At 41.0% G+C, this 20,514-nt stretch overlaps 1 protein-coding gene and 1 long non-coding RNA gene across 2 annotated transcripts in view; one reads left to right on the forward strand and one right to left on the reverse strand.

Annotated features, from left to right (window-relative positions):
* LOC138744785 (11-beta-hydroxysteroid dehydrogenase type 2-like) overlaps window positions 1-18,374 on the forward strand; it is an 88,107-nt gene extending 69,733 nt beyond the window's left edge. The window contains exons 4-5 of the mRNA XM_069901449.1: window positions 2,540-2,677; window positions 17,411-18,374. Coding sequence (XP_069757550.1) covers window positions 2,540-2,677; window positions 17,411-17,763 — 491 coding nt within the window. The 3' untranslated portion in view covers window positions 17,764-18,374. The remainder of the gene's footprint in view (window positions 1-2,539; window positions 2,678-17,410) is intronic.
* LOC138744786 (uncharacterized) lies at window positions 3,287-16,870 on the reverse strand. The gene is made up of 2 exons (XR_011345762.1): window positions 16,193-16,870; window positions 3,287-5,077 (listed from the first exon to the last, which is right to left on the reverse strand). It is a non-coding gene; the product is annotated as an uncharacterized lncRNA (long non-coding RNA).
* Window positions 18,375-20,514: the final 2,140 nt, after the last annotated feature.

Here is a 20,514-nt window from a genome sequence, read left to right on the forward strand (position 1 = left end):
TTGAGGAATTTTGACAGGTACATGGATGGGAGAGGTATGGAGAGCTATAGACTGGGTGAAGGTCAGTGGGACTAGGCAAAAAAAAATGGTTCAGCACGACTAGAAGGGCTGAAGGGGCCTGTTTCTGTGCTGTAATGTTCTATGGTTCTGTGCTGCAGAAACAATTTATTAATTTGGTTTATTTTACTTGTGGTTTTTATTCCCCCCAAGTACAACAGTAAGTTATAAGATAAACAAAGCACTGAAATTTCTCCAAGTCTGGAGTCTTGAATGGCCCTAATATCAGGATATTGTCATTGATCTGGCCCATCTGTTCAATGCTGAAAATTCTAAATAATTTGACCTTTTGGCAATAACATTAGTGTTGAAGCACACAAACCTTCAAGCTAATTCTCTTTAGAGTTATACCACCTATAATATACCACTTATAATATACCACCTATTATAAAGTTCTGTTCATAACCATAGTATGTTGAAATTAGTTACTTAATAAAACTGTTCTAATAAAATAAAGTGAGCACTTTTAGATGTGCCAACACAAGCAATCACCCAAACTCACATCTGCTCCATAACAGATAAAGAAGTTCACTGAGTAAGTCATTTTCTAGATGGTAACTTAGAGGGGGACTCAGGTCCATCCATAATTATTGCAGTCAATCTGCCATACACATTTATCAATTATTCTTCTCAGGTACTAAATTCTAGATATGAGAAGCTCTCATTGCCTGTGCCAATAACTCATCCCAGGCATGTTGAGGAGAACATGATTGGATGGAAACAATTGAAAGCTATGTTGATGGTATAAAGGAAAATTGATAAATAGATTTCAATTTGTAAACATAAGAAAGCAGTTTTGATTCATTGTGTTGGGAGATAGAGTCAGTATTATCGTTGGGAACTTGGATGTTGAGAAGTGGGACTGAATGTGTGACAGAGGTTCTACTCTGCTCAAAGTTTGAGCAGAGTGGAGGACTGCAGGTCAATGAATGGATGTTGTGGTGAGATTTCATTAGGAGAATATGTGGGTCAGGATTTCATAGACCTGATCCTACCTGACTACGTGAGAAATTAAATGATACCAAGTTGTTCTGATAAAACATGGCTGAAAATTTCTGGCCCAGCAGCACCAGTTCTCTATCAATTGAGTACTGTGGCTAAGATTCCAAACTGCCAGCACATTCTGTATAGATCTCAGACAATCTCTCATCCCAGCCCATCAATGACAGCTTTCTAAAAGGTGAGCAGCAAACCATTTGGAACCTCTCCACGACAGGATAAGACCCTAACCTTGTGAATTCTTGCTGTCACCAACATTAAACAGAATTTTTGCCAGATGCAGCTGTAACTAGAGCAGTGTTTGGCCATGCAGCCATAAGTTTATCTACTTGTTTCCTTGTACTATGTTCTTCTTCCCAGCCCCAGACTATTATTTAGCATTAGAATAGCATGCAATCAATATTGAATTATCTTATTTTGAATTACGTGGCAGCACAGGCTTACCTTTTTGTTATTTGTGTAACATCAGTGGAGTCCAACAAACTATTAATTAAAAACTAGTAGAGTACAGTAAGAACTGAGTTATAGGGAAAGGTTAAAAAGATTAGGACTTTATTCCCTGGAAAATGAGGGGAGATTTGATAAGTCTTATGAGGCTAGCAGAGCTGGGACTTTTCTCTTTGGAGCATGGAAGGATGAGAGGAGACTTGATAGAGGTCTACAACATTATGAGAGGCAAAGATAGGGTGGACAGCCAGCACCTGTTTCCCAGGGCAGGATCAGCAAACACCAAAGGATATATGTGCAAAGTTAAGGGAGGGAAGTTTAGGGGAAACATCAGGGGTAATTTTTTACACAGAGAGTTGTTGGTGCTTGGAATTCTGGGGATGGTAGTGGAGGTTGAAACATTGAGGGCATTTAAGAGACTCTTAGACACATGGATGAAAGAAAATAAAGGGTATTGGGGTAGGGAGGATTTAGTACTTTTTTAGGAAGGAATATATGGGTCGGCACATGTTCTATGTTCTACATACTCTCACTAAGTTAGATGAGTCTCACTAAGATAATAAGAGAAAGCTTAAACAGGTTAGGACTTATTCCCTTGAGTGTAGAAAAAATTAATGATGATTTGATAGAGGTATTTAAAATTATGAGTGGGATAGACAAAGTAAATGTAGGTAGGCTTTTTCCACTGAGCATAGGTGAGATACAAACCAGAGGACATGAGCTAAGAGTGAAAGGGGAAACGTTTAGGGGGAACATGAGGGGGATCTTCTTCACACAGAGAGTGGTGGGAGTATGGAACGAGCTGCCAACTGAAGTGGTGAATAGTTCAGCACAGACTAGAACGACCAAAGGGGCCTATTTTTGTGCTCTAATGTTCTGAGGTGCTATGATTCTATTTGGTATCAAAAGAATTAGAAAGTGTCTGATGCATTTGTATAGATTGACCTCAGTAATCATTATTTTATTGCACTCTGATCACTTTGAGAATCAAATCAAATAAAATTGAGAATTACATCAACAAATTCCTGCCCAACAGGGGAACTGCCATTGGGAAGAATATCACCTTATGGTGCATCCAAAGCAGCACTGGAGATTTTCTCAGATATTCTGCGTCAAGAAATGATGCCTTGGGGAGTACAAGTATCCATCATCCAGCCTGGTGCCACTAAAACAGGTAAACAGTATTTCAATTAAATAGTTCGACATATGTGGATAACAACAGAAAATATTGTTTATGAAGTATACTGTATGTATTATCCCCAATGGCTGTCAGAATTGTTATCTACAAGAAAGATATTGAATCTTGATGAAGAGTCTTTTAATGGTAATGAGTTAAATAGATGTGGAGTGTAGGTTAAAATTGTTGAATAATCCTCACCTATGAAAGCAGGGTGTGAACCGAAAGACTGAAGAGTGGAGTTGCAAACCTAAAAAAGGTTGCAGACAATAAAGATGGAGCAAGTATATTCCTTATATAAGGTGGGGTAAGGGGAAGATGCAGAACATTTTGTAAATAGAGTTGGATGTTTTGAATGATTCGGTGAAAGTTGGTGGCTATCCACTGTGATGGACAAGATGTAATTTGGCAGACGTGTTTGTCCAAAAAGAAGGACTTGCATCTCTATAGCACTTTTCAGAGCCTAAAGCCGTCCAAAGCACTTCATAGTAAGTGAAACAGTCCTTGAGATTGAGTGCTGTAGGAAACATGGCACCCAATTTGTACAAATCTATCCCCACAAACTGTAAAGTAATAGTGTCAGAAATAAAACTTCTCACACATGAGTCTCTTTAAAACTGATGACACGACAAGCTTTATTTACAATTCTGCAGAGTTGGACTCAACTGGCTTCTCACCAGTTAAGCCCCGATACATACAGTGCATTGATTTTTATACCCTTGTTGTTTGCCCTTCCCCTTCTTATTAATACTGTTTTAATTGGTTAGTATTGCAAAAGCATTCTAAGTACAACTGCATTTTTAATTATCACGTTCGTTACGTACGCTGCGAACTCTACATACACTAAATTCTGTTTCTCACCCTTCTTATCAATCTTTTGTCTCCTGCATGTCTCTCACTATGACCATGAAAAGATATGTTTAAAAAAACATATCCAGCTGAACTTTTTGTCCTTGGCTGCTAGTAAGCTCCCTGTCCGTTCTGGCTTCCATTTTTATGATTAATCATCACATTTTAACTTAAGCCATTTTAACCTAAATTCTCTATCTCTAACAATCCACCCCTTTCTCTCTTTAAAATGTGTGTATTATATATATGAATGGGGATTTTAACTCGGGGAAGAGAAACGTCTCATGATAAATTAATTTCGTGCTGAAGTAAAATTCTAACGGGGTCTCCCAGTTCCCCTGGTTGCATAGCCTGTTGGACCATGGAAATCACCAGGCTGCGTAGACAGGGAATAATACAGGGCAAAACAAGTAGGAGGAATAAAATACCTCCGATGACCCACAATAAGGTACGCCACCAGGTTCCTCCAAACCATTTGTCCATCCAATTTAATTTTGCAAAAGGATGCCAGGTTTGAACCGGTACATGGGACAAAGTACGAATATTATCAGTGATTTTTCGAATGGCTTGGCCATTATCATCAATCTGTAAGCAGCAGTTAGTCAAATTAAGCTTTCCACATACACCTCCTTCTGTGGCGAGGAGATAGTCGAGGGCCAGACGGTTCTGATATATAGCAGAGTGCATTTGACCTTGCTGGGATGCAAGTAATTGCAGGGCTAGAGCTGTTTGATTTGTAACAATTAAAAGTTCCTGCAATTCTAGTTGCAAGATCAACAAAAAGGTTATCTCCCCCAACTGCGTGACCGAAACTTTCATGGTTATTTGGATGGACTCGAACTAAGTCCGGCTGTTTTAAAGGGGCAGGCACTTTTGAGTGTGGAGTGGAATTTCTTATTGGAACAGTACGCTGGTGTATGCAAAACCAGAGTCCATCAGGGCATGGTGGGCCTGAGTCACCCTTCCAACCGTTAAGAGGGAAAGGAGTGGTATTAGGAATCTGTATATAATGATCCATATTATTTCCTTCTTTTTTCACACAAGGGGTATATGGATGTTGGGTGGTATTTTCTGCCCAGCTTTTCTCAGGAACTGAGGTATGGGAAATAAAATTACCCTCCTTTCTTCCCCAAGTGCGGTCCTGAAACAGGACCACTGTGTCTCTGCATTTCTTACATTTCACACCTGATAAAGACATAGGCAAACTAAGAAAAATCAAAGAACATAACAATAACATTGTGAATCAAGTCTTTCTGCGAAATCGCAAGGTAAGAGGTTTTTCTCCAGGAACACAAGTCCAATCTGAGTTCGTATCAGGGTCCTGAGGCGCCTCTACAGGTCCCTTAAATCTGGATGCGTGTGTCCACCCCTTCTCTCTTGTTCGTGCTGCAGCCTCTGTAGTTAAGAGAACTTGGTATGGACCTTCCCACTGGGGCTGGAGTTTTTCAGTTTTCCAGGTCTTGATGAGAATCCAGTCTCCTGGTTCCACTTTGTGTAAAGAAAAGTCTAGAGGCGGTGTTTGTGCCAATAGTCCTCTCTTTCGTAAATCTGTAAGAGAGCGTGATAGTGCCTGTAAATAGTTCCTAACAAATATATCCCCTTCCCCCAAGGTGGGACACCCCTCAACTGTACTCCAGAAGGGAAGCCCAAACATCATTTCATAAGCGGACAACCCTACATCTTTTCGTGGGGCAGTACGAATTCTCAATAAAGCCAGGGGCAGACACTTTATCCAAGGCATTTTAGTTTCCACCATTAATTTTGTCAATTGCATTTTTAGGGTTCCACTCATACGTTCAACCCTCCCTGAGCTTTGTGGATGCCAAGGGGTATGCAATTTCTAAGAGACCTGTAATGCATTACAAATCAATTGCTGGATTTTTGAACAAAAATGTGGACCCCTGTCTGAGTCTATAGAATCCATTATACCATATCTGGGGATTATCTGCTCTAGGAGGAGGCGAGCTACTGTAGAGGCTGTAGCATTTACTGTTGGGAAGGCTTCCACCCATCGGGTAAAGTGATCTATTACCACCAACAGATACTTCCATCTTTGGACTTGAGGTAACTCTGTGAAGTCGATCTGGATACTTTGAAAAGGGCGTATGGCTAATGGTTGACCTCCCATGGTCCCTGTCCTCATTATCTTCTTATTAATTTTTGTGCATAGGTGACAATTCTGCACCTCCTGTTGGGCCAAGGTGTAGATTCCCTTACACACATATTCTCGAAGCACTGTGTCACATAAGGCTTGGGTGCCCCAGTGGCTCTGATGATGCAGGTGTTTTAAAATATTGCGAGTTATTTCTTTATTTAGAACCATTCTTCCATCTGGTGTCTTCCATGTTCCATCAGGGAGCTGGCTTGCGCCCAGCAGAGCCATGTCCTTTTCTTCCTTAGCAGTGAAAATGGGAGCCTTCTTTATGCCTTGTCTTATTGGGATTAAGGTCAGCAAACGGACTTCTTGTTGCATGGCTGCCCTTTTGGCTTCTTCATCAGCCAGTCTGTTTCCAATTGCTGTCGGGGTATCTCCCCTCTGATGGCCTGGTATGTAGACCACTGCTATTTCCTGGGGTAATGTCAAGGCTTCTAAAGTCAGAGTAATCATCTGTTCGTGTGCCAATTCCTTTCCTCTTGATGTAATTAGACCACGCTCCTTCCAGATCTTACCAAAGGTATGCACTACCCCGTAAGCGTATTTGGAATCAGTGTAAATCATTCCAGTTTTCTCTGCCAGTATTCTGAGGGCTCTCTGCAAGGCATATAGTTCACAGGACTGTGCTGACCAGCTTCCGGGTAGTCTCGTGGATTCTACTACTTTCCAAGTATTTCCTTCTATTATAGCATACCCACTTCTTCTCATTCCGTCAACACATCTGGCGGAGCCGTCAATGTAGAATTCAAATCCTTCTCCCAAAGGAGTATCGCAAAGGTCTTCTCGGGTCTTGGTCTGAAGATCCGTCAACTCGACACAGTCGTGCTCCACCTCTCTCTCTGTTTCACTGCCGTATAAAAACTGAGCTGGGTTGCAGCTATTAATCTTTGCAAACTGTAGATCTTCTCCGACCATTAAAATGGTTTCATACTTTAATATGCGAGAATCAGTCAGCCATCGATGGGCAGTTTGTGTTAATAAAACACTCACAGAATGGGAGGTGTACACAGTCATCTTTCCTCCAAAAGTAAGTTTACGTGCTTCCTCTACCAACAGAGCAGCAGCCGCTACTCCCTGGATACACGTCGGCCATCCGCGAGACACTGGGTCCATCATTTTGGAAAGGAAAGCCACTGGGTGTCGCTGACCGCCTTTTTCTTGTGTTAAAACTCCCACAGCTGTTCCTTGGTTATGAGTGACAAATAGCTGGAAGGGCTGTTTTAAAGAGGGCAGAGTGAGTACCGGGGCTCGTGTCAGGCAATGCTTCAAGTCCTCAAACCATCCCTCCTCCTCCTGGGTCCATTTCTTTTTTTTTTTTTTTTTTTTTTTTTAATTTTTTATTTTTCACACCATAAATCACAATAGCCATGATATACACTTTTTCTTTTCCACACATTTACAGTGACTTTTTCTCCCTCCCCCCTCCCTCCTCCCAAGCCACCCCCCCATCCCCCCCCCCCTCTCATCCATTTTAGTTATACAATCTAGGTTGCATTAATTCAGTTAGACAATGTTGTCATTCAACAAAAATACACCAGAAATTCTACTGAGTCCATTTTTTTCTTCTCTTCTCCTTCCATCAACTTAGGTAATGTTTGTTCCCGGTAGGTTTTCGCTATTGTATTTAATGTAAGGCTCCCATACTTGTTCGAATATTTCAATATTATTTCTTAAACTATATGTTATTTTTTCTAATGGAATACATTTATTCATTTCTATATACCATTGTTGTATTTTCAAATTATCTTCCAATTTCCAGGTTGACATAATACATTTTTTTGCTACAGCTAGGGCTATCTTAACAAATCTTTTTTGTGCATCCTCCAAGTCAATTCCAAATTCTTTATTTTTTATGTTACTTAGGAGAAAGATCTCTGGATTCTTTGGTATATTGTTTTCTGTTATTTTATTTAATATCTGATTGAGATCATCCCAAAATTTTTCTACTCTCTCACATGTCCAGATTGCATGAATTGTTGTTCCCCTTTCTTTTTTACATCGAAAACATCTATCAGATACTGTTGGGTCCCATTTATTTAACTTTTGCGGTGTAATGTATAGTCTGTGTAACCAATTATATTGTATCATACGCAGCCTCGTATTTATTGTATTTCTCATCGTTCCAGAGCATAACTTCTCCCATGTTTCCTTTTTTATCTTTATATTTAAATCTTGTTCCCATTTTTGTTTAGTTTTACCATTTGTTTCCTCATTTTCCTTTTCTTGCAGTTTAATATACATATTTTTTATAAATCTTTTGATTAACATTGTATCTGTAATCACATATTCAAGGTTACTTCCCTCTGGTAAACTCAAGTTGCTTCCTAATTTATCTTTCAAGTAGGATCTCAGTTGGTAATATGCCAGCGCTGTATCTCCCGTTATATTGTACTTATCTCTCATTTGTTCAAAGGATAAGAATCTACTTCCTGAAAAACAATTTTCTATTCTTTTAATCCCTTTTTTTTCCCATTTTCTAAAGGCAAGGTTGTCTATTGTAAAAGGGAGTAGCTTATTTTGCGTCAATATTAGTTTTGGTATTTGGTAATTTATTTTATTTCTTTCTACATGAATCTTCTTCCATATATTGAGGAGATGGTGTAATACTGGAGAAGTTCTATGTTGTACCAATTTTTCGTCCCATTTATATAATATGTGTTCAGGTATCTTTTCCCCTATTTTATCTAATTCTAGTCTCGTCCAGTCTGGTTTTTCCCTTGTTTGATAAAAATCTGATAGGTACCTTAATTGTGCGGCTCTATAATAATTTTTGAAGTTTGGCAATTGTAAGCCTCCTTGTTTATACCATTCTGTTAATTTGTCTAGTGCTATCCTCGGTTTCCCCCCTCTCCATAAAAATCTCCTTATTATTTTCTTTAACTCTTTGAAGAATTTTTCTGTCAGTTGTATTGGCAATGCCTGAAATAAGTATAGTATCCTTGGAAAAATGTTCATTTTAATACAGTTTATCCTTCCTATCAGTGTTAGTGGTAGCTCTTTCCAATGCTCTAAATCGTCCTGTAATTTTTTCATTAGTGGATTGTAATTGAGTTTATATAATTGGCCTAGATTTTTGTTTATTTGCACACCTAGGTATCTTATTGCCTGCGTTTGCCATCTGAATGGGGATTCCTCCTTAAATTTTGAGAAATCCGCGTTATTCATAGGCATTGCTTCACTTTTATTTACGTTTATCTTGTATCCCGACACTTCTCCATATTCCTTCAATTTCTTATATAGTTCTTTTATTGATAGTTCTGGTTCTGTTAAGTACACTATCACATCATCCGCAAACAGACTGATTTTATATTCCCTGTCTTTTATTTTTATTCCTTTTATATTATTATCTCTTCTTATCGATTCTGCTAGTGGTTCTATAGCTAGCGCAAACAATAATGGTGATAGTGGGCATCCCTGCCGCGTTGACCTGCTTAAGTTAAATTGCTTTGATACATGTCCATTTACTGTCACTTTCGCTAACGGTCCCTTATATAATGCTTTAATCCAATTAATATACTTCTCCGGTAAACTGAATTTTTGCAATACTTTGAACAAGTAATTCCATTCTACTCTGTCGAAGGCCTTCTCTGCGTCTAAAGCAACTGCTACTGCCGGTGCTTTATTTCCTTCTACTGCATGAATTAAGTTAATAAATTTACAAATATTGTCTGTTGTGCGTCTTTTTTTGATAAATCCAGTTTGGTCTAAATTTACCATTTTCGGTACCTGTTCTGCTAATCTGTTCGCTAATAGTTTAGCTATTATCTTATAATCTGTGTTTAGCAAAGATATTGGTCTATATGACGCTGGTGAGAGTGGATCTTTCCCTTGTTTTAGTATCACTGTAATTATTGCTGTTTTACATGAATCTGGTAAGTTTTGTGTCTCATCAATCTGGTTGATTACATCCAGGAGGGGCGGTATTATTAGGTCTTTAAATGTTTTGTAGAATTCTATTGGGAGTCCATCCTCTCCTGGTGTCTTATTATTTGGTAAATTTTTTATTATCTCTTGTATTTCTACTGTTCCAAATGGTTCTGTTAATTTATTTTGTTCCTCTATTTGTAGTTTTGGTAGTTCAATTTTAGTCAAAAATTCATCTATTTTCCCTTCTTTCCCTTCGTTTTCGGTTCGGTATAATTGTTCATAGAATTCTCTGAAGTTTTCCTTAATTTCTTTTGGATTATATGTAATTTGTTTGTCTTTTTTCCTTGTTGCCAATACCATTTTCTTAGTTTGCTCTGTCTTAAGCTGCCATGCTAGGATTTTGTGTGTTTTTTCCCCTAGTTCATAATATTTCTGTTTTGTCTTCATTATATTCTTCTCCACCTTATATGTTTGTAATGTTTCATATTTTATTTTTTTATCCGCCAATTCTCTTCTTTTGGTTGTATCTTCCTTTATTGCTAATTTTTTTTCTATGTTTATTATTTCCCTTTCCAACTGCTCTGTTTCCTGATTATAGTCCTTCTTCATCTTGGTTGCATAACTTATTATTTGCCCTCTAATGAATGCTTTCATTGCGTCCCATAGTATAAACTTATCTTCCACTGATTCCGTATTTACTTCAAAGTACATTTTTAATTGTTTTTCAATAAATTCTCTAAAATCCTGTCTTTTAAGTAGCATGGGGTTTAATCTCCATCTATACATTCTTGGAGGGATGTCTTCTAGCTCTATTGCCAATAACAGGGGTGAGTGGTCCGATAATAGTCTAGCTTTATATTCCGTTTTCCTAACTCTCCCTTGTATGTGGGCTGATAACAGGAATAGGTCTATCCTTGAGTATGTTTTATGTCTAGTCGAGTAGTATGAGTATTCCTTTTCTTTTGGGTTTTGTTTCCTCCATATGTCCACAAGTTTCATTTCTTGCATTGATTTAATTATAAATTTGGTTACTTTGTTCTTCCTGTTAATTTTTTTCCCCGTTTTATCCATATTTGGATCCAAATTCAGATTGAAATCCCCTCCTATTAGTATGTTCCCTTGCGTATTAGCTACCTTCAAAAAGATATCTTGCATAAACTTTGATCTTCTTCGTTAGGTGAATATATATTAAGTAGATTCCAAAGCTCTGAATATATCTGACATTTTATCATAACATATCTCCCTGCTGGATCTATTATTTCCTCTTCTATTTTAAATGGCACATTTTTGCTAATTAATATAGCCACTCCTCTTGCTTTTGAATTATACGATGCTGCTGTTACATGTCCTACCCAATCTCTCTTTAATTTCTTGTGCTCCAATTCAGTTAAATGTGTTTCTTGGACAAATGCTATATCTATTTTTTCCTTTTTCAGTAAATTTAGTAGTTTCTTCCTTTTAATTTGGTTATGTATTCCATTAATATTTAGAGTCATATAGTTCAGCGTAGCCATTTTATATTTTGTTTATCTTCTCTTTCCGTTTTTCCATCATTACCTTTCCTCCTTTTCCATTTCTGTTTTCTTATTTTCAACTCTTTACCAGACAACATTCCTACAACATCCAACATTTTCCTTATTCTCCTATTTCTATCTTCTTTATCCCCAATCTCCCCTTCCCCTCCTGAGTTGCCCTTTATCACTTGTCGGACAACCACATCTCCCCTCTCCATTTGGATTTGCGAATCCACTCGCAAGCGTCAACTGATTTTGCAGTGACCGCTCTTTTCCCCCCACCCAGCCCCCCCCAGAAAAGATTTCGTTTTTTATATGTCACAAAGGTCACTCTTTTAGTTCCCTCCTTATTCTCTCTATTCCATTACCTTCCCTTATTAATTCTTGTCTATACTTTCTATGTTTTCCTCTAATTACAGATACTTTCACATATGCCCATTGTCTCTATTCACTCTTATATCTCTTTACCCGCATACATATCAATCGTGGTCATTTTTACCCTCCTTACCCGTCTTCATCCCTCAGTCTATTTTTGTCTTTACCCACATACATATCAATCGTGATAATTTTTGCTCTCATTACCCGTCTTCATCCCTCAGTCTATTTTTGTAATTGTTCTGCAAATTTTCGTGCTTCTTCTGGATCCGAGAATAGTCTGTTTTGTTGTCCTGGAATAAATATTTTCAATACCGCAGGATGCTTCAGTGTAAATTTATATCCTTTCTTCCATAAAATCGCTTTTGCTGCATTGAACTCTTTTCTCTTCTTTAGGAGTTCAAAGCTTATATCTGGATAAATGAAGATTTTTTGCCCTTTATACTCCAGTGGTTTGTTGCCCTCTCTTACTTTTTCCATTGTCTTCTCCAGTACCTTTTCTCTTGTAGTATATCTTAGGAATTTTACTACAATAGATCTTGGTTTTTGTTGTGGTTGTGGTTTAGGGGCCAATGCTCTATGTGCCCTTTCTATTTCCATTTCTTGCTGTAGTTCTGGACATCCTAGGGCCTTAGGGATCCATTCTTTTATAAACTCCCTCATATTCTTGCCTTCTACATCTTCCTTAAGGCCCACTATCTTTATGTTATTTCTTCTGTTATAATTTTCCATTATATCTATTTTTTGGGCTAGTAATTCTTGTGTCTCTTTAGTTTTTTTATTAGATTCCTCCAATTTCTTTTTTAAGTCTTCTACCTCCATTTCTGCTGCTATTGCCCGTTCTTCCATCTTGTCCATTTTTTTCCCCATTTCTGTTAAGGTCATATCCATTTTATTTATTTTCTTTTCTGTGTTGTTTATTCTTCTTCTTAAATCATTGAATTCCTGTGTTTGCCATTCTTTAAATGACTCCATGTATCCTCTAACAAGAGCAAGTACCTCCTTTACCTTGCCTATCTTTTCTTCTTCTATTTCCCTGTACTCTTCCTCTTCCTCTTCTTCTTCCTCTAGGTTGACCATCTGTTGTTTCTTTGCTGCCCTTTCCTCCTCTTCTTTCTTGTTTTCGTTGTCTTCTATGTTCTCCTCTTGCTGCAGGTGTTCTGCAGCTGTCGTTGCCGGCTGTGGAGATCGACTCCCCAGCTGGTCCCCCCTCCCGTCGGTGTGTTTTGTTGTATGCGCATCGCGCATGCGCGAGGAGTCGCGCATGCGCGGTTGCGCACTTTTACTCGGCTCTGTGAGCCATTGTTGTAGTTCTCTTTCTACCGACCTGAGGTAGTGGGGTCTTCTCTCCACAGCGGGCCTCTTCGGACAGGTAAGGCCTTCACCTTTTTCCTCCGTTGTCTTCTCTTCCTCTCTTCTTTCCGTTGATTTTGATTTTTCTCCTTTTGTCTCCATCTTCTTTCCACCTTTATACTCACTTTTCTTTAACTTGTATTTCTGTGCCTTTGTATTTTCTCTTGTTTTTCCCGACTTTTCTGGAGAGGGCTGGAGTTCACCGTCCGGCCACTACTCCATCACGTGACTCCTCCCGTCCTGGGTCCATTTCAATGGATATTCATTTTCATTTGTCAGCTTTTCATACATAAACTTCACCAACGCTGAGTAGTCCTCTATCCATAACCTACAGTAACCTAAGAGTCCCAGGAATTGTCTTATTTCCTTCTTATTACGGGGTAACGGCATTCTAGTGATTCCCGCAATCCGTTCAGGGGTAATCCGTTTCTGTCCTTTACTTATCTGGTGTCCCAGATATACCACAGTTCTCTCAATGAACTGTAACTTCTTCCTGGACACCCGTAGACCCTTTTTCCCCAGATAATTCAAGAGTCTAATTGTATCTCCCCTCATTTCTTGTTCCTTGGGTCCTGATAATAGTAAATCGTCCACATACTGCATTAGTTGGGAATCATCAGATTGTGGATAGTCCGCCAGGATTTGTTCTAGCATTTGTCCAAACAGGTTCGGAGATTCAGTGAACCCTTGGGGCAATACAGTCCACCGAAGCTGTCTCCGTCTACCTGTCCATGGATTTTCCCATTCAAACGCGAACATATCTCTACTTTCCTCTTCTAATGGACACGTCCAGAAGGCATCCTTCAAGTCGATAACACTAAACCACTCATGGTCTGGGGGAATCCGACTCATAATAGTATAGGGATTAGGCACCACTGGGTGGCGGGTCTGAACAATAGCATTCAAACTTCTTAGATCCTGAACTAGGCGATAGGATCCATCTGACTTTTTCACTGGGAGTATAGGGGTGTTATAAGGTGACATGCATTCTTCTAATAGTCCGTCTCATATTAGAGTCTCAATTACCGGCTGTCGCCCTTTTCTCCCTTCCAAAGAAATAGGATACTGACTTTCCTTACCGGCTGATGACCTGGTATTAATGTGACATGTAAAGGTGGGATGTCCAGACCTCCTCGATTTCCCTCCTTATACCAGACTCTCTCGTCAATCTGCCGTTCATCCTCTTCTTTTAGAGCACAGAGGTGGACTCGCACTTCTCCGTCCACAGGGAGAGCACCCAAACCTAGGAGAGCCTGTAAGTCCCTTCCTAGGAGGTTAAATCCAGCCGACGGTAACAACAAGAGGTCTTGTACCCCTTCTCTTTCTTCCAGTTTCACTGTTACTTGGGGAATTATTGATACCATTCTGGGAGCCCCTTCTATCCCAGAAATTTTCAAATTACTTTTTACAGGTTCAGTTCCGATTGGCACAGTTATTACACTACTTCGTTCCGCTCCTGTGTCCACCATAAACACCACCTCTTCTCCCTTGGGACCAATTTTTAGTTTTACCAGGGGTTCCCTCTTATACTTGGTCCCCAACATTTGGAACCCCTGACCCCCCTAATCTTCTTCCATAAGTTCGAGGGCACGCAATTCCCTCTTGTATCGGGGGCATTCCCTCTTAAAGTGTCCTTCCTCATTGCAGTAATAGCACTTAACGAACCTCCGGGGTCTTCCCTCTCTTGGATATCTTGGATTGTTTAGAGGAAGGTTTTGTTTTCTTTCCCCTCTGGATTCGGCATTCATCTGTCGGATAGTCTGTACCATAACCTTTGTCGCCCTCTTTTGATCTTCTTCTTCTCTCTGCACATATACTTTTTGCGCCTTTTTTAACAGGTCGCTTAGGAGTTTTTCGCTCCAGTCCTCCTCCTTTTCTAGTTTCTTTCTAATGTCCTGCCATGATTTGGAAACAAATTCAATTCGAATAAGCTGTTCACCCATTGGTGTACTAGGGTCCACGCCCGCATACTGTTGGACATTCTTTCTCACCCTCTCCAAGAAATCAGTAGGGGACTCGTCTTTCCCCTGGTGGTTCCCAAATGCCTTGGTGAAATTGTGACCCTTTGGCACAGCCTCCCGTATCCCTTTAATTGTCCACTCTCTATATTGTCTCATACTTGCCAATCCCTCGGGTGTTCGTTTGTCCCACCTGGGTTCATTTAAGGGATATTTTTGTTCATGGGGCCTGGGGTCCCCAGGTTGTTCATATTCCCACATGAGGAGGGCAGCCCGTCGAATCATCTGCCTCTCCTGGGGTGAGAATAATGTTCCCATTATTGCCTGCATCTCTTCCCACGTATATGTGTTTGGTCCCAGGAATTGGTCGAGCTGTTCGGCCAGTCCTATAGGATCTTCCAATAACTTTTTCATTTCTTTCTTAAATCCCCGCACCTCTGTACTAGTTTGGGGAACATTCACATATCCCGTTCCCCCTCCCGGTGCTCCCATAGGTACTTCCCTCAGGGGATTTAGGCTTACTGAAAACTTTGATGGTCCTGGACCAGTCTGGGATCTTGTCCAGGGTCGGTTTACCGGTGGAAGTTTAGGGTCCGACTCCCTTAATTCATTCTTTTTTTCCCGGCCCCTTTCGGGGCAATCAGATTCATCACCTTTCCCCTCTGGTAATGAGCTTTCCTCGGGCGCAGTAGGCACCGGGGGAATATAAGGAGGGGGAAGGTTGTCCAGAGGTTCCCACTTCTTTTCTCCCGCTACCCTCAATTTAAAACATTTTGTTAAGGATCCTGGCCAGGGAACCCAACAAAATGCATATGCTGACTCTTCTTGATTCACCTTTGGTCTCGAATTTACATATATGTTTAATGCTTGTCTAACCCAATCCTCATCAGATCCAAATTTCGGCCACCAGACCGAGGAACCTTTAATAGGTTGTTTCGACCAAAGGAGACAATATTGAACCATCTTTTTCTTGTTTTTGTCTCGATATCTTTTACTATCCCAATTTTCAAACATTCTCCCCAAAGGGCTGTCAAGGGGAACTCCCAGGAATTTTCCTGAATTTTCAGATGAGCCCTTAGATTTTGTTCCTCCCAATTTCCCACCTAGATCCGTTTATCGTTGCTGAGGACCCTCTCGTTCTGGACCCTACTCCCTTCTTCTCAGACGCCTCGTCGGAGGTACTGTCCCTCCTTCGGTTACCGCTGAGGTTTCCCTGGGGTCGACCCCTCTCTTCTCGGCACTTCGTCGGAGGTGCTGTCCCTCCTTCGGTTACCGCCGAGGTTTCCCTGGGGTCTATCCTAGAGTCCCACGACAGGGTCCTCACGCCACGACAAAAGCTCTATACCTGATCTATTACGTTAGGTTTTTTCTTATCCAAACAGGTGTATCCCGTTACACCTGTTACCCAATCCCCACACCACAATCGTAAGTCGTCACTTACCAGTGTCTTCTCGGGGATTGAACCATCACCCTTCTCCTCTCCGTCTTGTCGTGTCACCTTGTCCGGATACCACTCGCTCAAGCCGCCCGAAGCGACGAGCAAGGGACTAGGAGCCGCTGAACTCAGCGGGGTGCACCACCTCCGATGTCCCTCTTCTCGCCTCCCCTCACGGCCGGAGTGTAGATCCCGGACGAGCCCCCATTTGTCAGAAATAAAACTTCTCACACATGAGTCTCTTTAAAACTGATGACACGACAAGCTTTATTTACAAGTCTGCAGAGTTGGACTCAACTGGCTTCTCACCAGTTAAGCCCCGATACATACAGTGCATTGATTTTTATACCCTTGTTGTTTGCCCTTCCCCTTCTTATTAATACTGTTTTAATTGGTTAGTATTGCAAAAGCATTCTAAGTACAACTGCATTTTTAATTATCACGTTCGTTACGTACGCTGCGAACTCTACATACACTAAATTCTGTTTCTCACCCTTCTTATCAATCTTTTGTCTCCTGCATGTCTCTCACTATGACCATGAAAAGATATGTTTAAAAAAACATATCCAGCTGAACTTTTTGTCCTTGGCTGCTAGTAAGCTCCCTGTCCGTTCTGGCTTCCATTTTTATGATTAATCATCACATTTTAACTTAAGCCATTTTAACCTAAATTCTCTATCTCTAACAATAGGAACAAGGACATTTTTAGTAATGTTGAATGAAGAAAGAATATTATTCAGACAATGGGTTTTTTTGGTACTGTTTTGCAAAAGAATGCCACAGAGCTTTATTTCCAAAAAAGGAGCAAATAGAGCTCAGGCTATGCTCTCATCAGAGAGATGGCACCAGGTATTGATTCAATCAAGGGTACTACAATCTGAGCCACAACCGACAGGAAAAGCTTGAAGGAACTTCTTTGAGAAGCATGGATCCAATCTCAAGAATATACATAGAATTGTCGAATCAGAATCAAAAGGATAGGGATTAAGTACTTTTTTCAGTATTTCATCAAAGTATAGATGAGTCCCATAACTTAGTGTCAACTTGCATGCTCTGGTTATGTTTACTTGACCATGAATATTTCTTTCTGATTTGATCATTGTTGAGCATACTTATTCATTAACAATTCTAGAAATGCATAGTTTTCTTGTTAGATCGCCAAGGATGAAGAATAATCATATTATCATTAACCTCATGTTACCTTTCTCACATTTTGTATTTAAGGACAAGTTGGAAGTGTTGAATTCTGGGAACAACAATATGGAAAACTTTTGGATGACCTCTCTCCAACTATTCTGCAGGATTACGGAGAAGAATATTTTGTAGAATTAAAGCAAGCCATTCTCACTGTAGGTCCTTTCTTTCGAAAGCAAGTAGAGCCAATAATCGAAACAATTGTTACTGCTTTGATAGCACAACATCCAAAGTCTAGGTACACCACTGAGTACATAATTGATTTTCTAAAGATTATTTATTATTTCCTGCCTTCACTTATGAGTGATGTTGTTCTTAATAAGATTTTTGTTGTACACAAACTTCTCCCAAAGGGAGTAAGAGAGAGCAGTGACAGTCAGTAGAGCTCTAATTCTGACATGATTATTATTATGGTTTCACATTGCTAATTAGGTTTCCATTTTTCTACAAGCCATTTAAGTGTTTGATCTTGTACTGAATAATATAAAATGCATGTGCAAAGTAGGCATTAAAAGCAAGAGTAGCCCATTCAACCCCTTAAGGTCAGTCTGCCATTAAAAAAATCCAATTTTGTATAATTGGAGTTGATACACTATGTCTATAGATATCAATACTATGTTAATTAGAGGAGGAATTGAACATAAAGTATCACCTTTATGCAGATGATTTATTGCTTTTTATTTCAAATCCTGAAGTTTCAATATCAAACATATTAATAATTTTTAATAAATTCAGTCAATTCTCAGGTTATGTTAAATTTACATAAGAGTGAAATTTCATCCTCAAAAGGTTCTTTTGAAGGTTATTTTAATTTTCTGTTTAAAGTAGTGAAAGAGCATTTTCAATATTTAGGAATTACCATTATGAAAACTTACTGAAAGAGAATTTCTTGATAATGTTTGTCAGGATTAAACAATCATCATCGGGTTGGTCACCCTTTTCTATTACAATAATGGGACATATTATTTTGATTAAAATAAATATTGTACCTAAATTTTTGCATCTTCTTGAAGCGTTACCAATTTTTATCCCCATGTAACCTCTGCTGATGGCAGCGCGACAGAATCAAGGGACATCCACGCTGTGTGAGGGTGAACTAGAGAGTGACTTTATTGTTTGAATTCCTCACCCTGCGCGCAGGGGAATGCCCACTTCCGGTGATGTGTCCTCTGGCTTCCGGAAGTGACGCCAGCACGTCGCGGCATCACTCCCTTGCCGGTGGTGCACCACCCAGAAGCAGTGATGTCCCCTGAGCAACATATGTCGTTAACTTCGGGCTTCTCGGGAGTGAAGGAGGACCTGCGCCATTTTGCATTGGACGACTGGGGCAGCAATTCAGCCCATCTAACTGTGTGTTCACTTGGCCCACTACACCACCCCCCACCCCAGAATTGCTGCCACCTTCTGAGGAGGTTACCATACAGTCTTTGGGCAGTCGGCCTCTGTGTCTGACCTGGCCTGAGTCCAGGTGTGCTGCCTTGAGGCGGTCGATAGTGAACATGTCCTGACATCCGCCAATGTCCAGTGTGAAAACAACACCATCCTACTGCAACACCTTGAATGGGCCTTCGTGGGGGCACTGTAGGGGTATTGTTTGCTGTCCTCTCTGCATGAAAATGTAGTCAGTGGACTGTAGGTCCATGGGTATGTGGCAGGGTGGAGAGCTATGTGGGAAGGTGGCAGGGATTTCTGTTTACTCGCTTGAACCCTCAATTGCTGGAGGATGTCTAGAGCACTAGGCTGTGGGCCATGGGCGGGGATTAAAATGAATGTCCCTGGGGATGGTAAGTGGGAAACTGTACACCAACTCAGCAGACAAGGCTGGAAGGTCTTCCTTCAGTGTTGTCTGGATTCCCAAGAGCACCCGTGGGAGTTTGTCCATCCAATTTGGGCCTTGTATTTGCGCTTTTAGGGCTGCATTCAGGTGGCAATGGAAGTGCTTGACCAGGCCTTTTGCCTGAGGATGGTAGGCTATGGTGGGGTGCAACTGGCTGCCATAAAGCTTGGTTAGGTCAGCCCAGAGCGAAGATGTGAATTGGGGCCCTCTGTCTGAGGTGATGTGGGTTGGGATTCCAATATATGTGACCCAAGTGGACAAGAAAGCTCTGGCACAAGTCTCTGTGTCACATGTGGGTAGGGGTATGGCTTCCAGCCAATGGGTAAAATGGTCAATTATTGTGAACAAATACTGCATGCCTTGGCTCATGGGGAATGGGCCAAAGATGTCCACGTGCACATGCTCAAACCAGTGCTACTTTGGCTTGAAGGTCTGGAGTGGGGCCTTGGTGTGACTGTGCACTTTGGCGCGGTGGCACTGCAAACATGTTCTGGCCCACAGGGTCACATCACGGCAGAGGTCATGCCACATGAACCTTTTGGACAACAAGAGGACTGTGGACCTTATGGAGGGGTGGGACAGGCAGTAAATTTGGTCGAACACCTGCCGTCACCAGGTCGTGGGTAGGATGGGTCTGTGGAAACCCGTGGATACGTTGCACAGTAAGGTCGGGCTCCCCAGTGAGGGGTAGAATTTGCTAACCCTAAGGCTGGTGATGGCAGTCCGGTAGGTCTGGGCATCTGGATCCTCCATTTGGTCGGCCAGCTGAGTGACATCAAGCCCCCCTGAGGTAGTGGCAATTGTGGGTCTGGATAATGCATCAGCCACCACATTGGACTTGCATGCGATGTGGCAAATGTCTGTTGGGTACTCCAAGATGTAGGAGAGGTGCCGCTGATGTCTGAAACCTTGCATAGGTGAGTGGTTTGTTCTTCTAACATGTTCTTCTAACATGTAGCGGAAGGTCATATTGCCAGGTACGGGCCACTGTATTTGAGCTCTGGTGTCCAGAAATGTTTGCTGAAGAAGGCCAGGGGGCGCCACTCTTCATTGATCCATTGCTCCAACACCGTGCCCACTGGTCTGTCTGACGTAGCCATTGTAAGGGCCGGGGGAGGTAGAATCTGGGTGAGCCAGGAATGTGGCCTGTGCTAGTGCCGCTTTCGTGGTCTGGAATGCCTCTGAGGTTTCCAAGTCCACTGGAGCGTCTTGTTGGCGAGCTTGATGAGGTTGAACAGGGGCTGAATGAGGGTGACCGCTCCTGGGAGGAAGGGATGATAAAAGTTCACCATCCGCA

The sequence above is a fragment of the Narcine bancroftii genome, chromosome 10, assembly GCF_036971445.1.
Source record: "Narcine bancroftii isolate sNarBan1 chromosome 10, sNarBan1.hap1, whole genome shotgun sequence".
Taxonomy (NCBI): Eukaryota; Metazoa; Chordata; class Chondrichthyes; order Torpediniformes; family Narcinidae; genus Narcine; species Narcine bancroftii.